This window comes from Etheostoma spectabile, chromosome 3 (genome assembly GCF_008692095.1).
Source record: "Etheostoma spectabile isolate EspeVRDwgs_2016 chromosome 3, UIUC_Espe_1.0, whole genome shotgun sequence".
NCBI lineage: Eukaryota > Metazoa > Chordata > Actinopteri > Perciformes > Percidae > Etheostoma > Etheostoma spectabile.
The window spans coordinates 22083031-22103867 of NC_045735.1; the positions used below are offsets into that span (position 1 = coordinate 22083031).

Genomic DNA, 20837 nt, shown 5'->3' on the forward strand with positions numbered 1-20837 from the left:
ATTCTGAACATCTGAAGACTGAAGCTCTGCACAGCATTTAGAATAACAAGCTAAGGCATGCACGAAGGGGAAAATAAACCTTTTTAGTGGAACATTAGTCAAAGTATCTCCAGTCTAGTGTTGATATCAATTATTATGAAGTAGCGTTTGATTTGTTTTTGGGGCACAATATGCACCTAAAACATTGTACCGGTAAGTGACATTCTTTCTAGATCTACATTTGGTCACATGATCGTTTATTGACAGAAATTCAAATATTTGGAATTTGGCAGGGAAGAAATGTGCTAAATCATACAAAACAGACTTTCCCTACACTACCCCTAAGCAGTAGCAGTGATGGATGCAATCTAAGCTTTCAGTCACAAAGAGCTTCCTCAGAGCGTGGTGTCAAAATGAAATAAAATGATCTTTACTAAAGCTGCACAAGAAATCCAATGGTTATGGTGCAGCATGTCATGTTTCAGGTAGGAAGTGAAGTCTGCACCTTCCTGCTGTGCATCCTAAGAGTAAGGGTTTAACAGTATATCTGTGTTACTTAAATTGCTATTGTTATGACAAAAGACCAAATAGGGGAGCGTCTGAGAATCTGGAACCAGTTCAGTTCCCATGTAAGTTAAGGTGCGACTCCCCAGTAGGGGAAGGGCTTCAACCACAGGGGTCAAATAATCAATGATATAAATGTTTGTCTCAACACGGAGATTACTGTAAATACAGAAAATCAACACTTAATCAGTATACACAAGGACTAAGATTGATTATGTATAGTTTATTTTGAAAAATATACAAAAGAACCAACAAAAAGCATAGATTGAAGACACTCAAGTATTTCACTATGAAAAAAGAAAAAGCAAAAAAAGGCAAATACATAAGTGCTCGTGTATAAATACTCTTGTCCAAAAGAGAGTAGAAGACAGCAGGGTCATACCCTTTTGAAATTTTTATACCTTTACATCTTTAATTGCAAAAAAACAACAACCCTTAAGTCTTCTTCTACCGTGGTTAGCAAGGCTTAGACTGAAATAATGAATTGACTGCAGGTTGAATAAGTCACTAAGTTCAGTGTTATTAACTGCCCCCTCCCACCCACTAGTCACCCCACTGGAACCTGAGATGGGTCCCTCTCTCATTCACAGTTCACTTCATTCACCCCAGTTTCCCCCTCTCACAGCATAAATGGGCAGTCTTCCTTTTCAAATGGATGGGTTGGCCGCTCCTGCTGACAAACATAAAGGATGGTACCTTTCTCTGATAGCACCTAAAGTTTGCATGGCCGGACCCGTCAAGACTCTACTGCAACTCCCAGGTATCATTGGGGGGGGGGGTTCAGTAACACAACACAAGTTGTTCCGTTTATTTACTGCACACTTTGTTAATTTACTTTCTTTTTCAGCCTGGGTCACAGACCATCTCTCTTCATTCCACAGTGACACCATTGACCTGGTTATTGGGGTAGATGCAACAGGATTCATTAATGGTAGGAAAACACACCAATTCCTTTTAAGGATATTAATGGTAGGTTGAGAACAAAAACACTTGGTGTCTCACACTCAAAGTTTAATCTCAAGAGGCAGTGTAACAAAGTGGGTGAGAAATCTCCAACTCTTGTATGGTATGAGGGTCAAACTGACCCGTGTCAACTTTTTACAAGAAGAAAAATGATAAATGTTTTCTACCTGAAAATCAATGGCCTTACCTTATTTTCTATGATAAACATGTATAAAAAAATGGCGCACACATGCCACTATACCGCACACATTTACATCCTTCATATGGTCTTTGGGTCAGTTTGACACGCATACACAGAGACACACAGAAACATGCCCACAGACACAAACACACACACTTGCACGCTTGCATGCGCATGCCACACACATGTGCACGGACACACACATGTGCAAGCACACACACATATGCGCACACACTCACACATAATGTTGCATTTCTATAATCTGAGCACTGAGAAGCTGTTTGCTATCTCTTTCCCGCACCCTCTGTCATGTGTCCACCAATACATTTGATACATGAAATCTATTTTCTCGCACTATATGTATCACACCTTCACATCAAGGGGGGGGACAAAAGAGATAAATACCTCTGCATCACAGTACAGAATCTTCCACCCTCAGTATGACCAAAAGATTTAGCGTTCAGAGAGCTTTAGAGCTCATATTTGAAGAGAGTCAGACAGAGAAAGAAAGATGTCTCCGAATATGAGGATAATTTAGTCAATTCAGAGTATTCTGATTCTGAAAGTGAATTTAAAGATGGCCTTTACTTGGAATATGCGCCATAAGGAGCACCATAGAAGGCCGCAGCTGGAAGAGCCCCACAGCCAGCCGCTGGAAGAGCCCCACAGTCATATTTGTCTAAGAATGGACAGATTGAATGGTCTTCATCCTCAGTGAAAGAGCCCCCCCACTCAGCTGCATAATACGGACGGTACCAGGGCCCACACAATTTGCTCATGTTCAGGGTATCAAATCATCTGTTGAGCTGTTGATTCCTGACTCAATTCAGGAAATTATTCTGGATATGAACAGTTTGGAAGTTATATGACCAAACACGGTTTTTGTCTGCTATAGTGCCACTTAGCAGTGGAAGTGGCTGAATTGTTTTGTCCCAGGTCCCTGCAGGGATCTGGACCAGCCCTGAAAACGGCAACCCTCCACCATGTACAGTTTAGGCTGTAGTATCAGTTTTAGGCGGAGAAACCTTATATTAAGAAACCTTAGGAAACCAATAGGGTTCCACAGCTCTGCTGGACCTGTGAATCTGTTCCCAGCCCCCTCGCGCTTGGACCCCTAACCAGCCAACAATATAACAGCCTACAAGTCCAGTTGAAATGATTAGACCATTAAACACACACCTGATTGGATCCCTTACACTTTATACAATTCTAATCTGTGCTCGGTCCAATCCTGTTCACTTTATATATGCTTCCTTTAGGCAGTATTATTAGGAAACACTCCATAAACTTTCATTGTTATGCAGATGATACTCAATTATATCTATCAATCAAGCCGGATGAAACTAATCAGTTAGCTAAACTTCAAACGTGCCTTCAGGATATTAAAACCTGGATGACCTGTAATTTTCTAATGTTAAACTCAGATAAAACTGAAGTTATTGCTCTCGGACCCAATCACCTCCGTGACGCACTATCCAAAGATATAGTTACTCTGGATGGCATCACCTTGGCCTCCAGCACCACTGTGAAGAATCTTGGAGTCATCTTTGATCAGGACATGTCCTTTAATTCCCACTTAAAGCAAATTTCAAGGATCGCCTTTTTTCACCTACGTAATATTGCAAAAATCAGGAATATCCTGTCTAAAAATGATGCAGAAAAATTAGTCCATGCATTTGTTACTTCTAGGTTGGATTACTGCAATTCTTTACTATCAGGCTGCTCGAAAAAATCCATAAAGACTCTACAGCTGATCCAGAATGCTGCGGCACGTGTTCTGACGGGAACCAGGAAAAGAGATCACGTTTCTCCTGTTTTAGCTTCTCTGCATTGGCTTCCTGTAAAATTTAGAATAGAATTTAAAATCCTTCTTCTCACCTACAAAGCTCTTCATGGTCAGGCTCCATCTTATCTTAAAGAGCTTATAGTACCTTACAACCCTAGGAGAGCACTACGCTCCCAGAATGCAGGGTTACTGGTGGTTCCTAGAGTCTCTAAAAGTAGAACGGGAGCCAGAGCGTTTAGCTATCAGGCTCCTCTCCTGTGGAACCAGGTTCCAGTTTGGGTCCGGGAGGCAGACACCGTCTCCACATTTAAGAGTAGGCTTAAGACTTTCCTTTTGATAAAGCTTATAGTTAGGGCATAGAATCGAATATTGTTAGGGAGTAGTAGTTAGTCACATAGTTTTCAGATTTATCTATCATATAATATAACTAAAGGGAGACTTGGCATACAGCCCGATCCGGTTGGGGGGAGTTCTGGCCCGACCGGGCTGGAGCTCTCTTACCTCGTCTCTCTTGGTTTTGTTGTAATAGTTTTAGACAGCTGGGGACTTATTTTGATACACTAGTTAGGGCATAGAATCGAATATGTTAGGGAGTAGTAGTTAGTCACATAGTTTTCAGATTTATATCATATAATCAAGAATATAATAGAACTAAAGGGAGGACTTGGCATACAGTCCGATCCGGTTGGGGAGAGTTCTGGCCCGGCCGGGCTGGAGCTCTCTTTACCTTGTCTCTTGGTTTTGCTGTAATAATTTTAGACAGCTGGGGACTTATTTGATACACTGAGCTCCTCTCTCCTCTATCTTTCCATCTTTTCATTTATGTGCATCCATGTCCCAGAAATGCTTGTACTAACCTAGCTCTGGGGAGTCATTCCCCGGAGTCCTTATGTTCTTTTTTTCACCAGCATGTTCCCTTGGATCAGAGAGGCTCCGAAATCAGGGTAGCAGCTGTCGCCATGGTCCCGCTACACGTTCTGGGATGCCATGTTCAACTGCTACACTGCGGTGCCCTGCTACGTCCTGCTACGTCCTGCTACGTCCTGCTGTGCCTTGTAATGCCGCACAGCGTCCTGCTATGCCATGAACTACTACAAAGAACTGCTACAAACTACTAATTTTTTCTATTTTTGTTATTGCCACTCTTCATTCTAACCCCAACCGGCCCGTCAGACACCGCCTACCAAGAGCCTGGGTCTGACCGAGGTTTCTGCCTAAAAGGAAGTTTTTCCTCGCCACTGTCGCACTGTTGCTTGCTCTGGAGGAGACAACTAGAACTGTTGGGTCCTTGTAAATTCTGGAGTGTGGTCTATCTGTAAAGTGTCTTGAGATAACTCTTGTTATGAATTGATACTATAAATAAAATTGAATTGAATTGAAAAATTGAATTAATAATTTGACTATATTTTCCTGAGCATCCTTACATACTTTTACTTAAGTAACATTTTGAATTTTGATTTTTACAGTTTTGTATTAGTACTTTTACTTAAGTGAAGGATTTGAATACTTCTGTATACATTACAGGTTTACTTCCACAATACACCATTTTTACTGACCCAAAACCTCAATGTACCTTGGTGTAGTTTAGGCTCAGTGTCACTGTGGTCTCATGTGTTTTACCTTCATGGTTAATATTTGTGTAACTTTTTTTTAATTTCTAGTTTTTTACTTATCAGTTTGAAATGTTCTCATACTTTGTGTCTCTGTGTATATAGCCATATTTCTAAGTAATTCTATTTAGCATATTAACATAGTTTAGCAGGAAAACAGTCAAACTCAATAAAGCACTCTCGGAAGCAGCCGTGACTAGAAGGCTTTGGACCTCAATCATTAGGGTATTCCTCATTCACTTCCAAGGAGGGAAATAAGCTTCGGAGTTCCATTATCATTAGCCCATCTCTAGTTACACGTAAAATGGAGCGCACCATAAATAAATGTGCACCTTTGGAAACTCAAGATGTATGCTGAGTCTGCAACAGCCACCTTCCTTAGACATTCAATCTACAGGCAGTTACTCTGCTAGTATAGCCCCGGAAACCTAACCCCGGAACAAAAATTCTAATTTTAGATACTTTGCCACAGCAAATGGCATTAAAATGTCCACATCCCACTAGGGCTGCACAGTTAATTGCAATTTCATCAAAATTGCAATCTGGATTACTGCAATGTCCAAATCACAGGGAAAATATGTATTTAACCATTGTGAATGAAGTATTGTGGTGCTGCAGAGACATCCTGGGCCTACGAATCATATCCTACAGTCTAAAGGAAAACATCTTTGTTTGGTAAAGATTCTTGAAAAAAATCACACTACATGACTATTGTACATTTTTGTTTGTGTTTCAATGAAAGTGAGAATGACGATCCCAAAAAATTGGTGATTCCCTAAAATATCGTGAATCATATCGCAATATCAATCAAAATATCGTATCGTGCAGCCCTACTTCCCACTGGGGGTTAGCCACAGGCGGGGATCATTTCTGAGATATCATTCTGTCAGTGTGGATGAAAGTTTCTGATAAATGTTCTTCAGGTGCGTCTGTTAGCCAACACCCTCGGAGAAGGTTTTCTGGCTGTCTCCAAAGCAGAACACCTGTGTGTCGCAAGCCAAACCCCGATGGAAGTAAGACTGCATGTGCTAAAACCAGGTTAATCTTCCTTTGCTTTTTACTTTTTAACCATGTCCCTTATTTCTTTCGAGGAGATGGATGTTTACTCAGCTGGCAATATTTAAAACACCTCAGGGTTGTGAGAGCTACATCTTAAAATATATTTTCTAAACAAACACATTTCAGTCTGTGAGTGCTGACAAGGATGTTAAAGGTCCCATGACATGGTGCTCTTTGGATGCATTTATATAGACCTTAGTGGTCCCTTAATACTGTATCTGAAGTCTCTTTTTGACATAGACCTTAGTGGTCCCCTAATACCATATCTGAAGTATATTTCCCAAAATTCAGCCTTGGTGCAGAATTCCAGCCACTAGAGCCAGTCCCACAATGAGCTTTCCTTAGTTTGTGCCATTCCTGAGTCTGTAGCTTTTGAGGAGGAGAGAGGGGGGGGGCAAGGTAGAGACTGGGGGTGTGGCCTTGACCCACTGACACTTTGCTCAATTGAAAACCATGATGTCTCTCTCTCATGGGTGGGCCAAATTCTCTGGGCAGGGCAAAGCAGAGAAAGGGGAGGTAACCTTGCCTCTTATGACCTCATAAGGAGCAAGATTCCAAATTGGCCCATCTGAGCTTTCATTTTCTCAAAGGCAGAGCAGGATACCCAGGGCTCGGTTTACACTTATCACCATTTCTAGCCACTGGGGGACCATAGGCAGGCTGGGGGAACGCATATTAATGTTAAGAAAACTCATTAAGTCAAAATTTCATGCCATGGGACCTTTAATATTCTATCAGAATGGCCCACCTCCTCTTTACATATAGTTGAAAGTATTGTAGCTCATTCTGTCAGGTGGGAGATAATAGGTTTACACTTATGTTAATTCTGTTTTTGTAAATATCTGGTCTTAAAATTGGATAATTTTCTTGCAAAAAGTAATACACTGGTTGGGTGATTACTTACAGATCATTATCTGGAACCAGAACTCGGTACTCAAAGAGTTGTTTTAGGCATGGTGAGCGTAAGAAAAGCTTCAATGCATGGCTGGATTTAAATGTAAAATTAAGATAATGTTAGAATTTCAACATAAATTTCTCTGGCCAGAATATAACGTTTATTTCTTATGTATTAAAATCAAATATATCAACTACAGTTCATTATAGTTAATTAATCTGTAGATTGTTTAGCTATATTCTTAGTAGTAAAATAGTTAAAAATATATATTTTTAAAAAACATTCATAATCATCACCCACAGCACAATATATATTCCAATTGCTTGTTCCAACCAAGAGTCTAAAACCCAAAGATATTCAGTTCATTATTATGTATAAGAAAAATACCAAATACAAATTTGGCATTTTTTGTGTACTAATGTAATAAATTGATTATGAAAATAGTTGCTGATTCTGTTGGTTAACTACTTGATGAATAAACTAAAATCAACCTAACCCTCAACTTCCTGTTCATTTATTCCCTGTGGCATGGCACCCTCTAGTGTTAATGTCAGATGATGCCAGAGCACATCTGGTGAATGGAAAGGGAATGTCATAGATTTGGTTTGGGGAATATAGGGCATATTGCTGGGGAGGAGGGACAGAGAGACAGACTGCAACAGTTGTTTGTTCAGTCATATCCTTAGATCGGAAAAGGAGTGAGAGATATAATTTCAATCTGGAGAAAAATGTTTGCAGATATACAAAAAGGTGTATTGTACAGTGCATTAAAAAGTACAAAGTCTTTGGAGATTAGACTCCATTGTTATACTAATAGTTTGTTTATAAGTGTAGAGAACCATCAGACCCCCCCCCCCCCCCCAATGGAAGGAGGCTCTGGACCGGTCAGCTGGAGTAGAGGACTGGAGGTGGAAGGTTGCACTCTTTGCCTGAAACAACAGCTGATAGCAAAGGGAGAAACAGATTTTAAAGCAGGGTTGTGACTATGTGACTGGCCCTTGCAATTTGTGTATGATTCTGATTGGTTTAGTAGGAAGGTGAACGCTTCCAACAACTGATTCAATTTAGGTAGGGCACATTGATTAGGAGTGAAGTCTTCTGGAAAGAATTTACACTGAGCTACATTTCAATCAGGAGGTACTAGTTTATACACAGCATGTTATACACAGCATGATAAAAATGTTATTTGGATAACAGCTGATTTGATTTAGGAGAGCATTGATTCAAAGTTGGGTCTTCCTTAAAGAATTTAAGCTGAGCTACATAAGAGAGATATAAGGTCAGATTTTAACTGTTTATCCCAAAAAATTAAATGTACCATTTTCTTTAAACACTTGTATTTGTTCACTTAAAAGAAGTTAGTTGACACGTCTCTCCTTCCTGCAGGTATGATTCAATTAAATTTTATTTATAGTATCAGATCATAACAAGAGTTATCTCAAGACACTTTACAGATAGAGTAGGTCTACACCACACTATAATTTCCAAAGACCCAACAATTCCAGTAATTTCCCCAGGAGCAAGCATTTAGTGCGACAGTGGCGAGGAAAAACTTCCTTTTAGGGAGAAACATCGGACAGACTCAGACCCTTGGTAGGCGGAGTCTGACGGTGCCGGTTGGGGGTGTGATGAACAGTGGCAATAATGGAACTATGACTAGAAATGGAAGTTGTAGTAATGAGTATGAGGGTGCTATAGACCTTTTTCACGGTAGATATGTTGACATGTCATAGTAGGGAAAGCATATATATATATATATATATATATATATATATATATATATATATATATATATATAAAACCTATATCATACTACCTTATTTAAAAGATCATCAACACTAAAATAAATATCACACTGTGTCCTGCAGGTGTAGCAACCGTAGCCATCGAGAAAACTGAAGAAAGAAAGTGGATTAAAGAGAATTACAAATTCTCTCACAGCATCCCCGGAGAGCTCCACAGCCACGTTAACCGGAAGTATCTTGATTCCTTCAAACATTTCAACTTAACTCTCACAACTTTAGTTAAAATAGTAGCAATAATAGTATTTTCTGAAGTTGGCCAAAAAAGCTTCATCTGAATAGACACGTTACAGCCGTAACATTAAGAAATAGTGAGATGTGTTTTAAATAGTAACCAATTCTGTGATTTCAACTAAATAATTTTTCTTTTAACACTGACATTTTTTAAATATATTTTTATTAAACATACCATAAGAAAATCTAAAGAAAAATGGTGAAATATCCATACGCATTATTTCAGTTTTTGATATAAACACGATAATCCAAAGTCAGTCATTGATTTGATTGTAATCAAAAAGCAAAAAACAGTACCTAAGAAGCATCACAAGATCAATCTGAGGCCTTGTAAAATGATTATCAGCATAGCAAAGCAGAAAAAACATTCCCGCTACGCTAAAGTATTTAATTTTTCAGACTTATGTTCAATCCTTGTTTTTTTCTTGTGATTTGCAATCTCACAAAAGTTGAGAATATCTGAGCAACAATATTATAAAAAGCAGATTAAGTACCAAGTAAAAACATTTTAAAACGCCCATATTATGCTCATTTTCAGATTCATAAAATTTCTGTGTGTGTGTGTGTGTGTGTGTGTGTGTGTGTGTGTGTGTGTGTGTGTGTGTGTGTGTGTGTGGAAGCACGAGAGACACAAACTAAAAACTCAAATCCCAGAAAAAGTATTTTCTTTCATAATATGGGCACTTTAAAAACAGTATTAGTGTAAAGATTTTTCTTCACACTACAGCAAACTACAGCAGCAGGACTGTGTAAGCTCCCACTCATACTGTACAACACATTAAAACACATCCACAGTCATTCTTTGGCATCTCTGCAGTACCAGAACTTTCTTTCATTTTTGTGGAATTGCTGTGTCACTCTGTAACTCCAGAAAAGTTAAACTGAGCAACGCCACAAGAATCCACATCCCACAGAGGAAAACTCCTTCTAAGCCAGGAAAAACTAAACTCACACATGTCTGGAAGTTAAAACTCCTGCTTTGACCACAGACATCCCCCCAGTCTTTTTCTTCATTTTGGTCATTACTTTTGACTTTAAAGCCCTGCTTCCATCCTTACTGGCAGCAGTTTGGCTGCTTCTTCTTCGATGAAGCGTGCCCATTATTTGACGTGCTGTTAATTCCTGGAACCAACAAACAGCTGGGTGTTAAAACTAAGTGACAAATGGGACGGCTTACAAAGAGATGACTTTGGATACTCACTGACGATGCCCCCAATTTGCCTTGATCCACTTTTCTCCAACTCCGCAAGAACGTTGGTCTCGAATGCCAACGATGCAACTCGAAAGAAAAACTCTTTGACGTTTTCCCCTACAGCATCGAGGAAATATAGATTAGTAAGGAACTGTATGGAAACTATTAATGTGGAGGGGAGGGTTGAAACGTTTTTTTTTAACCCCCATGTTGTTCTCGGGTCAAATTGACCCGTTTTCCTATATCAATGTTCTTTTTAATCCCCCAAAATAACATGATTGATTCCACACAATGGTCTTTGGCGAGTACAAATCTCTACTTTCAAAAATTTTGGGTTATCTTCTTCAATTGTATAGCATTTGAAAGAAACAATTTAAGGGTTTTTGAAATAGTATTGAGTAAAAGTTGACATATTCTAGTTTATTCTAAATAATTCCTAATTTCTGCTTTTCTAACTCAAACACTAGGTATAAATTTCCTCTAAATAAGGTTTATTGACCATAAATTCCAAAAATAACTTTAAAACTGAAGTTAATAAGTTTGTGTTACGTAGTGTTAAACGTCAAAAAAGTTACAAACATTCAAAAGAGCATCAGAAGTGTTGAAAAATGGGACAAAACCATAAGAAAAAGTGTTGATTTTTAATTTTGACGAGAAGACAACACAAGGGTTAAGCAAGATCCTCTCCAGGATTTTTAATATTAGCTTCTGATCTTCCAACTGTAGGAAAAAAAACTATCACACCTTCCTCCCTAATTTCTCAATGCATCCCTGATTAAAATGTTAATGTAACAACTTGTATACAGCCCAAATGATTTGTAACTTAGAATTAGCAATTGCCAAATATGCGGAAATTGTAACAAATCAGTTTGTCATGTTATTTAAGAGATAAATAAATGTTGTTTACCCATTTTTATATTTATCCTCAATGATATCCTCAGTGTTGCTTAACATAAAAACACAGAATGTCCCAGATAATGAAACAATTGTGTAGATTTACATTAGGCCCAATAGTTTTAATTATCATCTTTGTTTCTGAGAAATCATGATTTCTCCGTCAGTTCAGCATGTAGATGGCCCTAAATATGAATGCATGAATACCCATCAGCTTCAGCTGCCAATGCCATGGAGAAGAATCCAGTCACAGCGGTAGCCAATTCCAAATTTGTTGGAAGTTGCTGAATTAAACCCAAGTTCACCCCAAAATTGAAAAGTTATCTTAACATAGTAATTTTTAGTGTCAAAATTGAAACTTCTTGCCGAATGCATCTTGGGAGTTGAAGTTAAAGGGATGTTCTGCTGATTTCAATTTAGCTCTGTGTCATCTTTGTGTGGGCAGACACATCATTCATCTGCACATACTGACATGACACAGTATAAATAAGCAAAATCTTTCTTTGAGGTCTCCCCCAAAATGTTAATTCCACTTTTTATTAAAGAACCAGATATTTGCAGAGTGAAGAGTTGTTTATATTTGGTACTGATAATTTAACAGGAAGAGTTTGATGCTGATCCAAGTTGTAGAAGAGAACTGTGTCACATTACATTGTCTACAGTGTCGAACCTTTACGATCGATGGTGCATATGGTACAAAAAGCAGGTTTTTCACAATAAAATTGAGTAAAACAAAATATCTGGGGTATGGAAAAATTTAGGACCCTTCTCTGCTTTCCCCCAAACAATGAGACTATCCAACTTAAATACTTGATAATAAATTACAAATTAATAGTATTAAAACTAGTTTCCTTGTAAAAATTAAACTAGGAAAAAGAAAAGGAGTCTACCTCTTATTTCCCACCATTGTTTAAATGCAGTTAGTACTGTCTTCTATTAGAATATTCTCCCCCTTTTCTGACCTTAACTAAATAACATTCAAACAGTCCCTCAGTCAAGGGTGTGGTTGCTGACACTCGTCATGTTACTGTATTTAAATAGAAGACACTCACCTGTGAGTGACGACACAGCCCAATACTCGGCTCGGATCTCTTGTGCTAGTTTGAGAGCATCTTGTTCGATCTGAGAATACTGAGCAGGAGACTGTCCGAGAAAGCAGAGCAGACAAAGTTAGATATCATGTAGTCAAGTCAAACACAAAAGATCTGTACTAAGAATTGTTTTCTATATCATTTCTTGCTTCATTGATTAATGGTTTAGTCTATTAAAAAGGCAGAATAAATAAAAGATGACCATAACAATGTCCTACACTGCAAGGGAGTGACTCAGGAAGGACAAGAGAAGCCCTCCAGAAATAATAAAAAAGGTAAATGACTTATTCTAGTAATCTAATTTCTTACAAAAAAAGCCACAGCATTAGCAATCTAAATATCAAATCTCAGCGCTCATACCATCTGTGCAAAAATCCCAAAGTAAAAGAAGAATCCCAACTCAAATAGTTAAAGAGAAATTACAAACTTCTGGAAATAGAAAATGAGTCTTTTTCTTACTTCCCACCACTGCTTAAATGCAGTTAGTAACGTCTCAAATGTCTGCATGCCCATCATTTCAGAAGAGATTTGGAGTACAGTGAAGTAAAGGACAGGGAAACTACATTCCTGAGGTTTGAGTCGGGACACAAGCGCTTTCTGCTGCTGGCAACAATCCAACAATTGACATTCAACTTCAGTAGCAGACACAAGAAACCTTCACAGGCAAGTCCTCTTTAAAACAGTCAAGACGTACGCTTAGGTCTTTCTTTGTGCCCACGAGGAACAGCTGAACGGCGGTGGGGTCGTTCTCTTTCAGGGAGTCCTCGAGCCACTGTCTGCAGACAAAACAAGACAAACTTAAGATGTCCAGCTGGGACGAAAAACGGGACCAGTGGCAACAATCTGCTCATAACAAATAGGCTTACCTCACATGGCCCAAAGATGCAACGTCATTTACATCAAATGCGATAATCACAACTGGAATAAGAGAAAATATGACATTAACAATTTTAGGAGACAAAGTTATGAATACGCAGCTTCTTTTTCTCCCCTGATATTGTGTACACGGAAAAAGGAGAGTTTTTAGCACGCTCCTTATAAGCGTGCTGCCCTAAAACACAAATCTCTCACCCTGGGCTCCTCTGTAGTACGTTGAAGCAATGCACTTGAATCTCTCCTGGCCTGCAGTGTCCCAGCTGCAACACAGAGACAGCCATGCAAGCAATGTCACACCAGGCAGACTCACTTTACTTTTCCTTTATGTTTAATAACCAAGACTTTAGACTTACAGCTGTAGGCTGAAAGGAACGCCCAGCACCTCAAAGCGCTCCATCTCAAAGTCAACGCCGATCGTTGCCTTGTAGTTTTTATCAAAAGCATCTTTGCAAAACCTGAAAACATAAAAATTGTCTTCAGTTTTTTTGATGAAGAATGCTACACTGTGTATACGTTTATCTGATCAAGATATCTCAAAAAGGTAAGCCTAAACCATTTACATCCACCACCATTTTTTTAAATACAGATTTTAGAACAGTACCTTAAATACTGTATGTTTCTTTATTTGGTGCAAAAGTACAGTTACAATGAAAACTGGACAGCATGTGCTGTGGATTATTCCCAGTAACTGTTTCTGGAAAATGATTTTTGCTTTTTTTAGTGTTTCAAACCTAATGTTCAATGCTTTGGAGCACCATACACAGAATCATATTCACATATTCACAGCCAATGCAGTGGAATGAAAACATCTTAGTTAAAACCTCAGCAAATTTAAGAAAAACTACTGCATGACTACGTACAACCAGCAGTAAGTGAGAAAATGGGCTTCTTTTTTAATATCTGTCAACTGGCCCTGTTACAGCTGGAGGTGGAACACACTTTTACTACTTTACATACTGTTGAATAGTTTAATCAACAGCACAGTATCATATTTTTATAAACTTTTATTCATCTTAATCTGTAAAGTATCCAATAACTCCAGCTGTCAGATTAATGGAGGTGTATTTTTACAGTACTTGAATAAATGTGCTTAGTTACTTTCCACCACTGTCTATTGCTGATATATTTTTTAATGTAGATTTACCATTTCTAAACTTTTTAATAATAAAATAAAGAAGATTATGCTTCCTGCTCATGTCCTTGGAGTTCTTCTTGTTTGAGTTATTCATTTCCCAGAACTGCACCAATGACTGTTTGAGCTTACCTATTAATCAGACAGGTTTTCCCCACAGCCAGGTCGCCCACAACAATGACTTTAGAGATTTTAAATCTGCTGAGAGGAATAAAAGAAGATGGCAACAAGTTAAAAAAGAAAAAAAAGCCCCACAAAGCCCCCCCCATCCAGCGTCATGTGGCTGCTGGGTCCTGTCCTCACCCCACAGTGCCGGTACGCTGCTCCTGACACGCAGTCTTCACTTTGTTGTTGAAATCCTCCTTAATGTGGAGAGCTGCATCTTTCCTAAAATACTACAAGAGAAGAAGAGGGATTGGTCGTGTGGTTAGGGTTTGGGGGGGGGTTGCCCCTTGTTGTTGTCCTGTTGGGGGTGGGAGAGTGCAGGGAGTGAGGTGTTTTGCCCCTTGTTGTCCTGCTGATATTTATTTATAGTGAAAAATAAATGATTCTGATAAATATTTAATAAATAAAATAAAAGGGCACGGTCAACCACGTCATAAGCACTGAATAGTTTGTCCACCAGAGAGCGCTCTACAACGTCCCTGTTGGCAATACTCTTATTTTATGTTTTCGTTCAAAGGACTTTAAGTTTATATTTTAAGATTATTTTTGTACATTTTATTTATCAGAGCTATTTTGATGTTCCTCTGTTTTGTTGTGACAGTAAAACAATTAATATTATTTTAGTGAGAACTCATAAATACTAATATAAATAACTATTGTTAAGGAAATCTGTTTGTTTTGTTACGCATTTCTGGATTCTTTAAAAAAAATATATCGGAATATCAGATTTTTAAATGACCAAATATTTGTATTGTTCTTAAAAATCCTTTTTCCTATTTTTTTTAATGAAGATGAATTTGTGAGGATGGTGTGGAACCGCTCTAATAAAATAGAAGGGTTTTACCTGAGGGAGCTGAGCGATGATGCGGTCCCTTCGAACAGGAGGAAGGACACTCATGGCTGAAACTCGGACAGACATGAAGCTTCGAGGTGGATGTTTAGCAGAGGGGCGTGTGGTAAGCTGGAAAGAGAGAGAAAGACATTATAACTTCTTCCTTCAGAAGATCTAGATGCCAGTGAATAATATTTAAGCCCAATCATCAGACCTGGTTGCATTTGACCTTTTGCTACAGGAGATAAAACTTACAAGGTAGCTTGTATCTTTTAGGTTTTGGAGAACAATACTAAAGCTCCAACTAAACAATTATTTTTATTGATTAAGAGCCCAAGGTGACGTCTTCAAATGTCTCAAATAACCTTAAAATAAAAAAAACTGAAACCCCTCAAATTTTGAGTAAAAGGAAACAGTGAATTTTTTTCAAATGAAGAGTAATCACAAAAAGATGAATCACTAAATTGAATTTGAAATGTCAAACTAAATATCTTTGGGGTTTTAGTTCAACAAAACAGTCAACAGATACCTGACCCTACATATCATAGCCTGCTGATGTTGAAACAAAGAACAGAGATGGTAAAGAAAGAACTGAAAGAAAAAGAAATACAAATAATACAAACAGTGTAACTGTTTGTAGGCGTGTATGTATGCATCTGTGTCGTGTATGCATGTGTTTATGTGAGCAGTAGGTAAGTAACTATATGTTTACGCTTATGTAAAGATATGTAAAAAAGTGAAGCATAATATTTTTAGTTACTAAAGGATAAAAAGAGAAAGGGAGTAAGACCTGTTAAGTTTAGGAACTTCTTCCTACTCCTTTTTGAACATGGGAATTTCTTGTTTGAGCAACTTACAATAATTTTGGAAGATTGTGCTGAGGAGTACATGACCTTATTTACCTGTTAATATATATATATATATATATATATATATATATATATATATATATATGTATGTATGTACAGTACAGTCCAAAAGGTTGGTTGTAGATTCTCACTGAAGGCATCAAAACTATGAATGAACACATATGGAATTATGTACCTAACAAAAAAGTGTGAAATAACTCTTAAATAGGTCTTATATTTTAGATATATTCCTCAAATACTACTACTGCTACTACTACTACTACCACCTATACTGTAAGGCATTTAATTTCCTTTACTGTAACTTTTATTGTTTTAATCTTTTTATGTAAAGCACTTTGAATTGCCCTGTTGCTGAAATGTGCTATACAAATAAAGCTGCCTTGCCTTAATATCTCCAAATTGGCTAAGTGGATTTTTACCATTATTTGAAATGTCCATCTCCCTTCAATTGTACATTGTACCCCAAACTGCACACACGTCTGCCTCCTGCCTGTCTATGGTCAGTCCCTGTAAAGACTACAGCTAACTGTAAATAAAGAGTAATAAAAACCAATAAACTGTAATGAGAGAAAATATGTAATATCCATTGTGTAGCAACATGACCGCATGCAGTTGGAACAGACATCTGGGATCAGTGTTGATCCACTTACTGTGTCGATCGGTTTTAATCCTCTTGTTCGTCAAAGTGTCTGGAAAAGAAAGAAGAGAAGAGGAGTTTGGTCCACCAAAGAAAACGGACTTTAAAACTCTATTTTACACCCACACACCACGCCGAGTCTCTTATTATCTCTGTAAAGTTACACGTTAAGTAAGAGATGCGTAAAGGTTCCACATAGATAACTAAATTGAACTTTTGCGCGCACATAAAAACGCGTGTTTGAGCTGCAGAAGGAGTTACCTCATCGAGACCGAGTCTTCTTCTCTCTTCTGTGTCTGGGCTTGTTTTTCATTCCTCCCACGGACCGATGCTTCTCATTGTAACACGTAGACTCGTTTGTGGCCGTTGCTAAGCATTCAAGTGTTGGTTTTGATGGCGATCCGAGCTGAAATGGACCCACGGACGGAAGTGGGGAGAAGCAGGCTGGTGCCGCATCTCTGGATTTCTTCTTTCTTTCCTCCAGATTTTCTCTGCTCGGTCCCCTGCTGGAGGGAATGAGGAATAATCGGAAATTAGGAAAGAGAAAAAAATCTGTCAGGTAAATATTTCGACAACAGAGGGCGCTATAAGCCTCTGTCTCGTTATAACTGTCTGATAGGTCTAGACATTCTGTAAAATATGAATAGCCTACTCAATATGAAGACAAATACTATGGAAAGATATACAGCATTACATGAAGATAACAATAACACATACATCATATTGATTACTTCCATATATCTACTATTAATATCACTATTTAATGTAGGTTTTACATTATGAACATGTATCACGAGGCTATATCAGAGCTGTTCAACAGGGGGTCCGTGAGCCCTATGGGGTCCCCAGAGTTAGTGCAAGGGGGGCCGCCAAATTATTTACAAAATAATTTTTCGAAATTTTATTTTTTATCAAAAATGAATATACAATATGTCTAAAAAATATACATCAACATGAATCTAAACATTTTGATAGCAAAGATCAATTGGTCTATTTGTGAAAGAAAATGTTATTTACACATTGAATATAAGATTACTATGCCTATATGGTAGCCATACAGTTACAGTAAACTTAAGGATTCCCTGCCATTTTATTTTCATCTATGCGGCCCAGTTTGATGCAACTTAATTCTAGACAGAAAATATAAAGTAAATGTAGAAGGGTTCCCTAGAGCTTCTCCTCTTTCAGCAAAGGGGTCCTTGGGGCCTAAACAAAAACGTTGAAGACCCCTTCCCTATATTAGATTAGATTAGATTCAACTTTATTGTCATTACACAGGTACAGGTACAAGGCAACGAAATGCAGTTTAGGTCTAACCAGAAATGCAATAGCAGCAAGTGCAGGATATACAATGGTTCCATAAGTGCAGGACATGGATATGTACTGAATAAATATAGAGATGAATACTATCATAAACAGAATTTTACGGATAGATTTGTCCCATGAATATAATATATAGATAACTAGTATTGTGAACAAAATTTACAGCTAGATATGTACTGAATATAATAACACAGCTGGATATTACGATAAGTAGAATTTTTACAGATATGTACAATGAACAATATACAGATTGTTGTTACTATAACAGAGTTTACAGGTGAATATGTACTATGAATATATATATATATATATATATATATATATATATATATATATATATATAGATGGCTATTACTACAGACAGAATGTGAGCCTAATATACAGATGGCTATTACTATAAATAGCCATCTGTATATTGTGCTCACATTCTGTCTACAGTAATATATGGTACATATATCTATATGGTACCAAGCACTGCCAGGTTACCTTAGAGCAGTACTGAAGTAGCCTACTACTGTACTTTACTGTAAATACTATTTTGAGTGTTTTATGCTATCACTACATGTAAAATATTGTACTTTTCCCTCCACTTCATTTCACAGCTGTAGGTGTACTTGTACTTCAAACGTTTCCCCTTCATATTTAACAACAACATCATCTTATAAATTACAACACTTGTCAAAGATTAAAGGATAGGGTCACATGTCTTCAGGTCTACCTGATTATAAATTCTATTTTATTTATAGTATCAATTTATAACAAGAGTTATCTCAAGACAATTTACACATAGAGTAGGTCTAGACCACACTCTATGTGTAAATTGTTAATAATAATGTTAATAATTTACAAGGACCCAACATTTCTGGTAATTCCCCCAAGAGCAAGCATTTAGTGCGACAGTGGCGAGGAAAAACTCTCTTTTAGGAAGAAACCTGGGACAGACCCAGGCTCTTGGTAGGTGGTGTCTGGCGGTGCCGGTTGGGGGTGTGATGAATAATGGCGATAACAGTAAGAATAAAAGATAATGGAACAGAAATAGTAATGTAGTTGTAGCAGTTCATGGCATAACAGGACGCTGCAGGGTGTTACAGGACTATAAAGCAGTCACATATTGAAAGGTGTTTCTAATTAGTGTCACCAAAAGCTAACATTATTGGCATCATTAAGAGACTTAATGGCAGACCAGTTGTATCAGATTGAAAAAGCGAACCTTAAAAAGTGACCATTGAGTGTAGAATGTTGACAATGAGAAAGTTAGTCTCTGTTATAGATTCTCCTGTTCTCAAGAGATCCCTTTCTAACTTTGTTAGAAGAAATTGGGGCAGATTCCACAGTCCTCCCTCTTTTTGAAAATCACTGTTTCTAAAGCATCAGTCTGTTTTGTACCAACTTGCCTCTTTACGTTTCCTTGAAAGGGTTTTCCTCTTTAATAATGAAGCACATATAAGCTTTTGCTGAACTTTCACCATCTGCTGATGCGGAGGCAGCTGCTGACATCATTCACACAACTGTCTCACAACTTGAGATGCAGCAGCCCAACACCTGGTGGTTATCACTGGGGACTTTAATGTCTTTGTGCTTACAGTGCCATTGCCCCCCCTTGGCAAATCAGATCACAACATTTTCTTTCTGTCACTTAAGTATATTCCTCTTGTCCTGCGACAGCCTGTCCAAACAAGGACTGTGAGGATGTGGACTCAGGAGGTGGAGGAGGTACTGTGGGGCTGCTTTGAGTCTACAGACTGGGGAGTGCTCTGTGAGCCATATGGGGAGGACACATGACATACAGTATGACAGACTGCATCACAGAACACATACAATTCTGTAAGAACATCACCATCCCCTCCCGGATTTTAAGCAGTGGATCACCAGTGACCGGAAAGCCCTTCTTATTAAGAAGAAGAAAACTTTCAGGTCATGGTCAAGGGAAGTACCGCACAAACTGTGGGATAAACTGAGGGAGGAGCACGCTGAAGGCCAGTCTGGAACAGAACAACATGAGGGAGGTGTGAACAGGGATGAAAGAGATCACCGGGTGTGGGGGGAGAAGAGGACAAACACCAGGCAGCCGGGAGAGAGCAAATGAGCTGAACTGTTACTTTAACAGGTTTAGCTCACAGCCATCCCCTGCCTCCTCTACCACTCCACCAACCTCCTACACCCCCTCATTGCCCCCCCCTTGCTCAAACACCTCCCCCAGAACTTCCCTGTAGTCTGCCCACTCCCCCCACCACTACAGCACATTTGCTCTCCCCCCACAGACAGTTCAAGCACCCCTCCTGCTTTTCATTCACACCTGGCCAGATGAAGAGACAGCTGAGGAGCTGAGGCTTCACCAGCTCAAGGCTGCTGGCCTGGACGGCATCAGCCCCAGGGTCCTGAAGACCTGCGCCAGTTAGCTGTCTGGTGTGCTCCAGTACCTCTTCAACCTGAGCCTGAGCCTGCAAAGAGTGCTGCTGCTGTTGGAGACGTCCTGCCTTGTCCCGGTCCCCATGATGTTGACTCCATCTGGCCTTAAGGACTACCGCCCAGTGGTTTCACATCCCATGTGATGAAGGTGCTGGAGAGGCTGTGGCCGCAGGTGAGATCTTCTCTGGACCCCTTACAGTTTGCCTACCAGCCTTGTCTTCTACAGCAAGCTCATTTGCACCTAGACGGCGGTGAGAATCACGTTTTTTGATTTTTCCAGTGCATTCAACACCATCCAGCCACTGCTACTTGGTGAGAAGCTGCGGGTGATGGGTGTCGGTGCG

The 20837-nt window shown here is 38.8% G+C and overlaps 1 protein-coding gene and 1 long non-coding RNA gene across 3 annotated transcripts; both read right to left on the minus strand.

Annotated features, from left to right (window-relative positions):
* Nucleotides 1-9611: 9611 nt before the first annotated feature.
* rab34a (RAB34, member RAS oncogene family a) lies at nucleotides 9612-17271 on the minus strand. Of its 2 annotated transcripts, none has more exons than XM_032506630.1 (12): nucleotides 17023-17271; nucleotides 16775-16813; nucleotides 15268-15384; nucleotides 14562-14653; nucleotides 14391-14459; nucleotides 13480-13581; nucleotides 13322-13386; nucleotides 13117-13168; nucleotides 12945-13026; nucleotides 12212-12302; nucleotides 10275-10382; nucleotides 9612-10195 (listed from the first exon to the last, which is right to left on the minus strand). In XM_032506630.1, exons 3-12 carry the CDS (start codon nucleotides 15340-15342, stop codon nucleotides 10128-10130), a joined length of 804 nt encoding a protein of 267 aa, XP_032362521.1. In that variant the 5' UTR covers nucleotides 15343-15384; nucleotides 16775-16813; nucleotides 17023-17271; the 3' UTR covers nucleotides 9612-10127. The 2 variants fall into 2 exon arrangements, with proteins under 2 accessions (XP_032362521.1, XP_032362529.1); XM_032506638.1 differs by having other exon boundaries at nucleotides 14391-14456; nucleotides 17023-17270.
* LOC116674152 (uncharacterized) lies at nucleotides 9612-20370 on the minus strand. The gene is made up of 3 exons (XR_004327992.1): nucleotides 20359-20370; nucleotides 19922-19927; nucleotides 9612-10050 (listed from the first exon to the last, which is right to left on the minus strand). It is a non-coding gene; the product is annotated as an uncharacterized LOC116674152 (long non-coding RNA).
* Between the last annotated feature and the right edge of the window lie 467 nt (nucleotides 20371-20837).

What these genes read in the sequence shown, in the direction of transcription:
- rab34a (XM_032506630.1), bottom strand. Translation starts at nt 15,342, where the DNA reads ATGTCTGTCCGAGTTTCAGCCATGAGTGTCCTTCCTCCTGTTCGAAGG. An exon ending in TCATCGCTCAGCTCCCTCAG is followed by an intron (nt 14,654 to 15,267) that starts GTAAAACCCTTC and finishes CTTCTCTTGTAG; the next exon opens with TATTTTAGGAAAGATGCAGC. An exon ending in GCACAAAGAAAGACCTAAGC is followed by an intron (nt 12,303 to 12,944) that starts GTACGTCTTGAC and finishes TTTCTCGGACAG; the next exon opens with TCTCCTGCTCAGTATTCTCA.